We start from the raw sequence: 12,058 nt of genomic DNA, 5'->3' as shown, positions 1-12,058 counted from the left end.
TTTTTTTGCTTTTCTGTGCAGTCATTGGTGACTGTCCTGAGACCATCAACTCACTGCGCTTGAGATTCTAGTTTAACCACAACGCAACAAAGCGTGTCTGGTCTTTGAGTGGATTATGCGCGTTTGGAGAAATCAAATAATTGTATGGAATATGGTATAAAAAAAAAACTCGACAGGCAGGAAAGTTCAGGAAAAGGACATGGGGCTCAGGTTCAAAATTACACTATTATTTGAAAATCTGAGCAGGTATTGGCAACAGGCTGTGTGCTGTAACGGATACCGTGGCCAGTTAATGGCGTGAGTGGTCCCCATATTTCCTGAAATTGCTCTGAGACAGGAGAGAGAGTGCATGGATTGTAGAACGCACAAGGCAGCGGCATCTCGGCGACTGTTAAAAAAGAGTGGGCATGGGAAGGGGGACGTTGTTAGAAGGAACGATGGGTGGTGGTTGAGACGACCTGGAGACAGCCAGGAGAGGGACCAACGCCCGAGAGGACGTCAACCGTATGGAGACGGAGCGATGAACACGACGACGGCATTGGGAGCCCTTCATCCACGAGTTGACAGATAACAGCTGACGATGACAACGACGTATTATTCAGAAGGAGAAAGTTAAATTTCGATTTAAAGCTTTCGTGACTGCAGGGATTCATCTTCTTGGTTCTTTCGGTAAAGTCACCATGTAGAATGGAAACAAAGTAATAAAAAAATTAAACATAATAAAATAAAATTATCACGACGTTTCGGCCACAACACAAGTAGCCTTCATCAGGTGAAGAAACAGGTCTGTCCAGAGGACAGCGCTTGAGTGAACTCATGGATGAAGGGCTCCCAATGCCGTCGTCGTGATCATCGCTCCGTCTCCACACGGTTGACGTCCTCTCTTGAGTGAACTCGAGCGCTGTCCTCTGGACAGACCTGTTTCTTTGTGAGAATTTTATTTTATTTTTATTACTTTGTTTCCATTCTACGTGACTTTACCGAAAGAACCAAGAAGGAGGAGAAAGTTGTTATCGTTGAAATGTGAGCGACAAGCAGGAAGGGGGGCTGCGGGGCGTCCCCCCGTACATTCGTGTCCCAGGCACCGATCACTTTCTCCATCTTCGCGTAGACAATGTCCGGGCGCCGGTGTCTGGGCGACTCCCTGTCCATCACCGAGACAACGTCGTGGAGCGGCGGCACCATACCGCAGGTGCGCGCCACCGTCACGGCAGTCAGCATGTTATCCCCTGTGAACAAAAAAGATTAAGAAGAGGATTGTACCCTTTCTGGTAATAAAACAGGAGGTTTTGATTTAAAGCTTTCGTGACTGCAGGGATTCATATTCTTGGTTCTTTCGGTAAAGTCACGTAGAAGGGAAACAATAAAATAATAAAAATATTGTATTGTTGTATATTTGTATTATTTTATTGTTTCCCTTCTACGTGACTTTACCGAAAGAACCAAGAATACAAAAAAACAGGTGTTAAGATGTTTAAACACCAAAATAGCCACTTCGTTGAGCTATCAATTTGTGGCCAGGTCGCTTCTGAAAAAGAGATATTGCTCAGCAGGCCTTACCTGGTCAAATAAAAATGGCTCGGTTTCGTTTTTTTTAGCCCACGAGTTGCTCGCTGTGGCAAGGTTTTATTTGCGACGGTATCGACACCACGTGCGGCAACGCTGCTGTGAGTGAGCGACGGTGTGCAGACCTGTGATCATGACAGTGCGAATGCGTGCCTTCCGCAGCTCCTCCAGGGCGGCCTGCGTCTCGGGCTTCAGTTTGTTCTCCAGGATCATGAGGCCGAGGAACGTGAGGTCACACTCCACCTTGTCCCTGCGGGCGGCCGGGGATGGCCAAGCGAGGACACGCCGCGTCAGGACGCGCGACCCATCCCCCACCGGCTTTCACAACGCCAGGCCTCGAATGCGATCGGTTGGCCTCGCAACATCGCGGACTCGCGTTTAAAATAATAACGATGTTGCCCCGAGGTGGCTGTGTGGCTCTCAGAGCTCAAGAGCACCGAGCTGCCAACTACAGAGATCCTAGTTTCGAATCCAGGCAACCGCCTGCGATTAAGCCAAGATCTCGTGTGTGTGTGTGGCGAGTTAATTGTGTCGGCCCAGTCGACATGAGTCTAGCAGAGTGGGGAGGGGAGGCTCAGCCCCCTCCAGGCCGACCCCCACCCTCTCTCCGCCATCGCTACAAGGGCTGCACCACAATGCAATGCTGTTCCTGCGTAATACCCAGAGACGCAAGCGAGTTAATTTAATCGGGACCCTTTTTTTCCCAGTATCAAGACGATGGCAAAATGGGTCCCCCGTAGATTTAACTGCTCGACCCGAGCTATTCATGCTTTGATATTTTCATTGCCTATGTGCCGTTCACCTTTTCCGTCCCTTTGGCCTAACACTGGTGAAACAAGGCTATGAAAGGAGAGCGTCTCACTTGTACCACCAATCAGTGTCAAGGACAATGCATACGTTGTTATCAAAGCATGTTAGTTTGCCAGTTTTTACCCCTCTAGCAAGTGTGGTTAATGCAGACCTGATGCCTTATGGTGATAGGTGACCGTGTTCCACCTTAACACGTCGCTGTATTCTTGCCGGGCTCACCTCTCCATGCCGAGCTCGTTCTCCCCGAGCTGCCGGGAGGCGAAGCCGATGACGCGGTACCCTTGAGCCGCGTATTTGTGCAGCTCCTTCTCAAAATCGCATGGCACTGCGAAGTGCACGGGGGGAACGGGGGGGGGGGGGGGGCGGCACGTTTTGCGGTGTCCGTGTGCGTGCGACGCGGACCAAACGCACCCGACCGTCAGAGCCATAAATGACGGATAAAAACCGACCTCAACAGAAGAATATTCTTCTGTTGGTCGCTCATAAGGCTGTCAACAGTGACCGGGTTGTTGTTTAAATTATCATTTACATTTACATGTGATAAGCCACTTTGTTGAGCTATCATTTGTGGCCAGGTCGCTTCTGAAAAATAAGTGAACAGCTCAGTGGGCTTTATACCTGGTAAGATAAAATAGTCGAGTTTTATTTGATTTATTTACCTTTCCCATACTTTGCACTCCTATCGTGTTTTAATTTTATTTTAATTGTTGTTGTTGTAACGTTCTGACCCCGTGCCCCAATTGGACATCTGTGAAAAAGAGCCTCATAGCTGATCAGATTCCTCCAGTTTCTGTTGTGGGAATGCCCCTGGTGCGCCGCGTACCAGTGTCGGGGAGGCACAGGCCGGCCACCTTCTCGGGAGCGCCCTTCATGAAGGCGCAGGCCTCGCCGGAGGCCAGCCGCGCCATCACGGACATGCGCTGCAGCGACGAGGAGAAGGTGAACTGCTTCAGCACAGCCAGGCTCGTGGCGGGCTCCTGCGGGAGGCACGCGGGCACGCCACGCGTCACCAGCGCTGGGCAGCAGGGTGCAGCGCTGGCGAGCAAGGTGCAGCGCTGGGGAGCCACGCTGTAGAGCAGGGTGCAGTGCTGGGGAGCAGGGTGCAGCGCTGGGGAGCAGGGTGCAGCGCTGTAGAGCAGGGTGCAGTGCTGGGCAGCAGGGTGCAGCGCTGGGGAGCAGGGTGCAGCGCTGGGGAGCAGGGTGCAGCGCTGGGGAGCAGGGTGCAGCGCTGGGGAGCAGGGTGCAGTGCTGTAGAGCAGGGTGCAGTGCTGGGGAGCAGGGTGCAGTGCTGTAGAGCAGGGTGCAGTGCTGGGGAGGAGGGTGCAGTGCTGGGGAGCAGGGTGCAGCGCTGTAGAGCAGGGTGCAGCGCTGGGGAGCAGGGTGCAGCGCTGGGGAGCAGGGTGCAGCGCTGGGGAGCAGGGTGCAGCGCTGGGGAGCAGGGTGTTTCCCAGCATCACAAGACGACTGACCGCTGGTGAGCCAGTGAATCAGTGAGCGCTGGATCATCAATAAACCTGACTGCTTTTTGTTGAATACTACGAGCGAGCGCTGTGTAAAAGTATACGTATTGATGCTAAGCAATTGGCATGAGTATTCAGACATAAAACAAAAACAAAACACTTTTTGGATTTTCATATTCATAAGGAAAATTTAGCATTTTCGGATCCTTTAATTTCGTGATTGAACAAGCATTTGTGCTGACAAAAGTGACGTCACTTTGTGTGATGTTACAGCGCTCTTGGGAGGGGGAAAACACGAAAGTCAAGGGCGATGAGTGATGTCACATGCTGTGACGTCATACTCACGGATCAATCCAAAACAATCCTCTTCTTCGCATCATTCAAAATATCGTACCTAAGCCCGATTTAAAAATTTCTTAGGATGAATCCAAAAACTCTGGGGGAACATCCCTACTGAGCAATCAGAGGGCTCAGGGCGATTAACAAAGCCCAGCTGAGCGTGAGTGTGTGAGTGTGATGGTCACCGGTGTCTCTACTACCACTGGTGGAGACAGCACACAAATGGGACGGAATTTGAGCTTGCCGACCGACACCTCTTCGTCCGTCTCCTCCATGACCTGTTTTGAGAGGAAGACGGGGAAGGGCAACAGCAGTGCCACTTGACAAAGGTTCCCAATGAAGCAGCTTGGCCCCGTAGGCAAGAGAGGTGTTGCCAAAAGTCCCGGTTAGGTGTATAATTCGGTGGTGACGGCCTAAACCACGGTTGTATCTCAAACAGTTGAAGAGTCTCTCAGCTCATAACAAAGCTCATCTCCATTGGCGGCCCTGAGCCAGCCATGGAATCTCCACATTCTGAAGGCAAAGGGGACCAGTCTATTCACAGAGGGCAACTACCGTGGTGGTTTCTCATGAAATGACTCGCGAACAATCGTTTTGATTGATCCTGGACGATGGGCCCGCTTGACGCGGACGGAAGGTTTAAAACGCCCTGCGAATTTCCGAGACAAATGCTCCAAACACTACAGTGCTTCTTTTGCCGGACGTCCCAAGACACTCGCCGTTCCAGTGGTGACCACCAGATGTTAACTACCTCGCCTGGTATACGGGAGGTCATGAGTTCGATTCAGAATTGTAACGCCTGTATATTTGGAGTTTGGGTGTCTCTCTCTCTCCGTGGTCATGTGGACTTTTCTCTCCGCATTTAGAATCAACATGCGTTTAGAGTGTTTGGATTCTGTACATTTCCCAATGATTAGCCACTTCGTTGAGCTACCAATTGTGGCCAAGGTCACTTCGTAAAAAGAGCTACACAGCTCAGTGGGGCCTTACCTGGTAAAATAAAAATGGTTTAATAAATTGGTCATTCTACTCCCGAAGCTATCTCACGACCCACAAACATAAACTTGGATGTATAAAATGACACGTACTTACCATACACTACAAGCTCAGAATGATGCAAAAACTAAATGCGTAAATTAGCTAAGGGAGGATTTGGCTAAGATATGGCTGGCAGAAGGGCGGGTTTTTGTTGCATGGATTTTGGAACGTTGTATGTTACCAACGTGTGCACATTTGCAGAGGCATACAAGGTAAAGGACGATTAGTACTGTTTAACACGTAGGCTTTCGCGACCAATATTATTCATAATAAAGGTTTTTGGGTTAGATCGCGTTATTTATAAATGTGTCGTAACCCTTCCACCACCCGACACGGCCAATCAGCAAAAAAAAGTGTCACGTTGGCAAAAGACAAATAATTCACTACTTTAGCCCACCGGTGTGTTGAAGAGTGAATCCACAACATTTACAGTTTGAGTACGACATTTCGCTGGTAAATACATCCAGCATCATCGTCGTACTCAAACTGTAAATGTTGTGGATTCACTCTTCAACACACCGGTGGGCTAAAGTAGTGAATTATTTGTCTTTTGTCAACGTGACACTTTTTTTGCTGATTGGCCGTGTCGGGTGGTGGAGGGTTACGACACATTTATAAATAACGCGATCTAACCCAAAAACCTTTATTATGAACGATTAGTACTGTGTGACAGACCAGTGTGCCGGTGATTCAAGGGACCCCGAGCGGCAGAGTTAATGACGATACCCAAAGACCCCGGGATGAAGAGGGGGGATACCCATTGCGTGGCCTCGAACATGCGCACGTCCAGAGGATCGCCCTGGATTGCTCCGTCAATGAGCGCCAGCGAGTGGCACGTTGCCATGGCGTCGAAGAGCGCGTCCCGCGGCAGGGCGCGGCCCCGTTTGTAGGGATCCACGGCGCAGAATCTGTGCGCGTGCACAGAGAGAGAGGGCGTGCCGCCCCGACGTCACGTGACTTCGGCCGTCACGCCGTGTCCCGCAAAGGGCCCGGTGCCGAAGAGTCGGTGCGAGGAGTTTGCGTCAAAACCACCCGGCGCGTTCGCCAACAGCAGCGCTGCGCGTGGCCTTCAAAAGGACATGATAGGCCAGTGGGGGCCCCTTCTTCGGAGCACGCGTTTACACGAGCTTCAAACATGTTGCACATGTGAATTGGTTAAATGTTAACTGATTATGCATAGGCGAAGTTTGACTATATTTGGGGGGGTGGGGGGGGGGGCAGGGGTTTCGCTTTGTCCCTCACATTAAGAATCCCGGATGGATATAATAAATTAAAAAAAAATAATTGTAAAGTACTGAAAATAAATTAATAAAGGTGCCCAGTTTGGGGAGGGGCATTTACCCCCCCCCCCCATGCCCCTCTCCCCCACAAACTCCGCCCATGTGATTATGTAAACGACTCCGGTAACATTTGCAAACGTGGAATGGTTATTAACATGTGCAAATGGTAATACAAAACCAAGTTACAGTGTGCGAAACTATTTGAATGCTATGACTATGTAATATGCAATTGCTACGTATTATTTGTCAATGGACTGCAGGATGAAGGGCTCCCCATGCCGTGTCGGCCATGGGGGGGCTATTTGACCATACTTCACCGCGATGGTCGGTGTGCGGGTTGGCAAAGCGGTGGCCCAGAACCGGTTCAGATGTCACTCCCCGCTGACGTTAGCCGTGGCTTGGATTCAAACTCGGGTCGCCGGGTTCGTAGCGCCGTGTGCAAACCACAACGCCACTGCTCCATCGCGTAATTCCAGACACAGCTCTCCACTCATCATCTCGAATTCGGCTTAGACATGGAGGGCAGCATGGCTGGCGGATGCACGGGAGCCGAGTCAGAGGGCAGGCTGAATTGCGAATCGTGAATATGGAGCAAAGTTTGGCTTGCCTGTTCTCGGAGACCCTGAGAAGTCCCCACAAGTCGAGCCCATCCTCCGTCAGTGTCCCTGTCTTCATTACACACACACATACACACACACGAGTCCCAATACGTCTCCATCCACAAGGGTCTCAATACAAAATGTTGCCAGTACACAGACGTCCACAGGACAAAGTTCCATCACAAAGTGTTAAAATACACAGAAAGAACCGCCATACACTGGTCCATCATCAACATTATCATCACCACCCACCATCATCATCATCATCTTCGATCAGCATCATGAACATCGTCATAACCACCTCCATTCATTAACAACACTGAGCTACGTAGCTCTATTTCAGAAGCGACCTGGCCACAAATGATAGTTCAACCAAGTGGCTTATCATCATGTGGAAATTTATAGCAACCAAATGCTCTCAGCGCATGTTTAGAAGTGTGGAGCGGAAAAACCGGAGGATCCGGAGAAAAATCCACACGACCACTGGGATAACATGCAAACCCCAAATATACAGGCATCAGGGTCGGGATCGTACCCACAACCTCCTGTACACCGGGCGCGTGCCGCCCCACTCTCCCTGAGTGCCACGGGGAGCCGCACCTTGTCAAAGCCGACGAGGTTGATCTGGCCGCACACATTGATGCGCTGCGGGCTAATGCAGAAGATGTTGACCCTGCGGAGCCGCCGCTGCGCGTACATGATGCCCGCCGTCATGGCGGCCGGCAGCGCGGGAGGCACCGCGATCGTAATGATGTCCAGGGCCTTCTTCACGACCTCGCCGGCCTCGGTCTGCGGTGGGAACGATGATCATCGGGTGGGGGCAAACGTTCATCGGAAACGACCGCTGGCATTGTCCTGCGCGTGGGGGAGGTCCCGGATATTTCCACCACGAGTGTGGAATTCAGGAGTCGCCAAGTTGTGGCTGCGGTGAAGTGCAATCCGATGCGGGCGTCGCATTGTATTGTATAGAATGGGTCCCAGTGTGGCTCGACGGGTCGCTGTGTGTGTCTACGGGTATTCATGCGAGTGTATGGGTCTCTATTAGAGTCTAATTGTGACTGTGCAGGTGCGTGACCTATCACTCGCATCATCGATCATTGCCCCACACAATGTTTTGCAGGAGATGTTAACCATCGGTTAACCATCCAATGGCTTTTCAAACTTAACAGAGTTTCAAATTCATCCATTACTTTTCAAATGCAGTATGAAAGAAAGGAAAAACATGGCATTGTTCATTGGCAATGTACTATTATTGACCTTGTTTACTCAGGGAAGCCTCACCGAGTCTCAAGACTCAGTGAGGCTTCATTGTATATATGTATGTGTGTTGAACTTCTTTCGTACCGTATGCAGCCAAACCATGCTAAAAGCAGAGGTGCGGGGGAAGGACAACAAACTAAACACAAAAAGCAGATTAAAGGAATGTGTTTTCAATTTGTGGCCAGGTCACTGCTCAAAAATAACTCGACAGCCTGGACATTTCTAGTATCCGTGGGTAAGCACGGGTCAGCAACAAAACAGATGGACAGCTGGCTTAACACGCAGGCTTTCGCGATCAATATTATTCATAAGAGATGTTTGGGTTAGATCATGTAAATATAAATGTGTCATTAAACCTGCCACCACCCGACACAGCCAATGAGTAAGGTTTGTCACGTATACAAAACGTGCCAATTCGTTACTAGTTCAGCACACGGGTGTGTTGGAGAGTAAAACCCACATGTACAATTTGAGTACAACGTTTCGCCAGTAATTACAACCAGCATCATCAGGCGGAGAGCCGGAGTCGGTAAGATGCGCAGCACCACAGGTGGGCACAGGTGGCGCTGTGGCACGAAGGAGACCTGCGGCCGTGACATTTACAAACGCGAGTTGCTGACCCGTGCTTACCTGCGGATACTCAAATTTCCAGGCCGCAGTTGGTAAACTGGGATACAAAGAATTTGCCGTGTATACAGGAATCTGCGGTTGGCAAGTCCGGGGAATGCAAACTAATTTCTTTAGAACTGCTTTTTGTGTGTCTTTCCCCTGCACCTCCATTTGGTTGGCTACATACGGTGCGAAAGAAGTTCAACATACATACATACATACATATATTCTTTGGGTATTTCGGTAAAGCCACGTAAATAGCCACGTAGATAGGAAAAAAAAGATACATACAAATGATAGCTCAATGAAGTGGATTATCACGTGGAAACTTATAGGAGCCAAAGACTGTAAACACGTGATGTTGATTCTGAATGTGGAGTGAAAAACCAGAGGAGCCGGAAAAAGTCCACGTTACCACGGGGAGAGAGAAATGTGAACTCCAAGTATACAGCAGCGTCAGGGTTGGGATCGAACCCACGATGTCTTGTATACCAGGCGAGGTCGTTGACATCTCACCCCAGTGTGATACATCTCACTGGGCCCAGCACCGCGCTCTATCCCCACTCGGCCCCAACGCGACGTGGCTATCGTGCACGCAAGAGCGGCGAGCGCACCCCACTGAGCGAGAAGATGACCACGGTGTAGATCATTCCCACGAGCGCCACGGCGATGAGCGACATGAGGAAGCGGAAGGCGTCGCGGAAGAGCTTGAAGTCGGTGGGCTTGGGGTAGAGAATGGAGCGCACCAACTTCCCCTTGCTGGTGGAGAAGCCTTGGGAGGAGGGAGTTGGGGGGGGGGGGGCGTGAGCAGGGCATGGGTCAGGCGACTCCACACGAACCGGCATGGCACACCCACGCTCATCTACAGGGTTACACGTGTCTGGTCAATTTACACGGCGACCGAGTTGCTGCAGGAAATATGGACACACGGCTGGCTGCCTTTTTCCTCCGAGCCAACTCCGGTCGCTCCATCGGCAGACAAGTCGCGAGACACAATCATGTCCCACTCAGAATTGTCACGGCTAGCAAGCGGTGCACCAATCCGTTTTGTTTTCGTTTTGGTTTGTTTCACGTGCTCGTTGCTGACCGGGGGCTTACACCATGAACTCCCTACAGTGGAGAATCTGGTTATACCATCACGGGTGGCCAACACATGGACATGAACCCAGGGTCTCAGCAGTGCCAGCTCAGTGTCTATGACATGGGCCTTATGAATCCCTGTACCACTCAGGTACCTCCCTCAGGAACAAGTATGCATGTACAGTGAGGGAAAAAAGTATTTGATCCCCTGCTGATTGTGTACGTTTGCCCACTGACAAAGAAATGATCAGTCTATAATTTTAATGGTAGGTTTATTTGAACAGTGAGAGACAGAATAACAACAAAAATCCAGAAAAAACACATGTCAAAAATGTTATGAATTGATTTGCATTTTAATGAGGGAAATAAGTATTTGACCCCTCTGCAAAACATGACTTAGTACTTGGTGGCAAAACCCTTGTTGGCAATCACCAGAGGTCAGACGTTTGTTGTAGTTGGCCACCAGGTTTGCACACATCTCACGAGGGATTTTGTCCCACTTCTCTTTGCAGATCTTCTCCAAGTCATTAAGGTTGCGAGGCTGACGTTTGGCAACTCGAACCTTCAGCTCCCTCCACAGATTTTCTATGGGATTAAGGTCTGGAGACGGGCTAGGCTACTCCAGGACCTTAATGTGCTTCTTCTTGAGCCACTCCTTTGTTGCCTTGGCCGTGTGTTTTGGGTCATTGTCATGCTGGAATACCCATCCACGACCCATTTTCAATGCCCTGGCTGAGGGAAGGAGATTCTCACCCAAGATTTGACGGTACATGGCCCCGTCCATCGTCCCTTTGATGCGGTGAAGTTGTCCTGTCCCCTTAGCAGAAAAACACCCCCAAAGCATAATGTTTCCACCTCCATGTTTGACGGTGGGGATGGTGTTCTTGGGGTCATAGGCAGCATTCCTCCTCCTCCAAACACGGCGAGTTGAGTTGATGCCAAAGAGCTCCATTTTGGTCTCATCTGACCACAACACTTTCACCCAGTTGTCCTCGGAATCATTCAGATGTTCATTGGCAAACATCAGACGGGCATGTATATGTGCTTTCTTGAGCAGGGGGACCTTGTGGGCGCTGCAGGATTTCAGTCCTTCACGGCGTAGTGTGTTACCAATTGTTTTCTTGGTGACTATGGTCCCAGCTGCCTTGAGATCATTGACAAGATCCTCCCGTGTAGTTCTGGGCTGATTCCTCACCGTTCTCATGATCATTGCAACTCCACGAGGTGAGATCTTGCATGGAGCCCCAGGCCGAGGGAGATTGACAGTTCTTTTGTGTTTCTTCCATTTGTGAATAATCGCACCAACTGTTGTCACCTCACCAAGCTGCTTGACAATGGTCTTGTAAGCCCATTCCAGCCTTGTGTAGGTCTACAATCTTGTCCCTGACATCCTTGGAGAGCTCTTTTGTCTTGCCCATGGTGGAGAGTTTGGAATCTGATTGATTGCTTCTGTGGACAGGTGTCTTTTATACAGGTAACACGCTGAGATTAGGAGCACTCCCTTTAAGAGTGTGCTCCTAATCTCAGCTCGTTACCTGTATAAAAGACACCTGGGAGCCAGAAATATTTCTGATTGAGAGAGGGTCAAATACTTATTTCCCTCATTAAAATGCAAATCAATTTATAACATTTTTGACATGCGTTTTTCTGGATTTTGTTGATGTTATTCTGTCTCTCACTGTTCAAATAAACCTACCATTAAAATTATAGACTGATCATTTCTTTGTCAGTGGGCAAACGTACAAAATCAGCAGGGGATCAAATACTTTTTTCCCTCACTGTATGACTTAACCAGGTACCTCGTAGTCTCATCCCAGCCCCCAATGATTGGATAAAAAATAAATCATATACAATTTTGTCCTGCACTTAATTTTAATAAAAGCCAGCTGTGAAAATAAAACAAATGTATGCGTTTGACCAGGTTTAAACCCTTTCTGGCAATAAAACAGGTGTTAAGATGTTCAAACAACAAATAGAAACCTTTTGCAAGGCATGAAGTCTGCATTAACCAGACGTA

General features: G+C 49.6%; 1 protein-coding gene across 4 annotated transcripts in view; it reads right to left on the bottom strand.

Annotated features, from left to right (window-relative positions):
- ATP13A4 (ATPase 13A4) overlaps positions 1 to 12,058 on the bottom strand; it is a 69,516-nt gene that overhangs the window by 17,514 nt on the left and 39,944 nt on the right. For 2 of the 4 annotated variants that reach the window (XM_032962361.2, XM_076070196.1), the window contains 9 exons: positions 9,576 to 9,733; positions 7,693 to 7,881; positions 7,101 to 7,162; positions 5,971 to 6,121; positions 4,361 to 4,453; positions 3,200 to 3,353; positions 2,596 to 2,701; positions 1,692 to 1,816; positions 1,069 to 1,229 (listed from right to left, as the gene is read on the bottom strand). In XM_032962361.2, coding sequence (XP_032818252.2) covers positions 1,069 to 1,229; positions 1,692 to 1,816; positions 2,596 to 2,701; positions 3,200 to 3,353; positions 4,361 to 4,453; positions 5,971 to 6,121; positions 7,101 to 7,162; positions 7,693 to 7,881; positions 9,576 to 9,733 — 1,199 coding nt within the window. The remainder of the gene's footprint in view (positions 1 to 1,068; positions 1,230 to 1,691; positions 1,817 to 2,595; positions 2,702 to 3,199; positions 3,354 to 4,360; positions 4,454 to 5,970; positions 6,122 to 7,100; positions 7,163 to 7,692; positions 7,882 to 9,575; positions 9,734 to 12,058) is intronic. The other 2 variants (XM_032962363.2, XM_032962362.2) reach the window with 2 other exon arrangements.

The sequence above is a fragment of the Petromyzon marinus genome, chromosome 28, assembly GCF_048934315.1.
Source record: "Petromyzon marinus isolate PM22_M1 ecotype Great Lakes invasive population chromosome 28, UKy_Petmar_22M1.pri1.0, whole genome shotgun sequence".
Taxonomy (NCBI): Eukaryota; Metazoa; Chordata; class Hyperoartia; order Petromyzontiformes; family Petromyzontidae; genus Petromyzon; species Petromyzon marinus.
The sequence above is the reverse complement of the archived record's forward strand: the minus strand, read 5'-3'. Positions and strand labels throughout refer to the sequence as shown.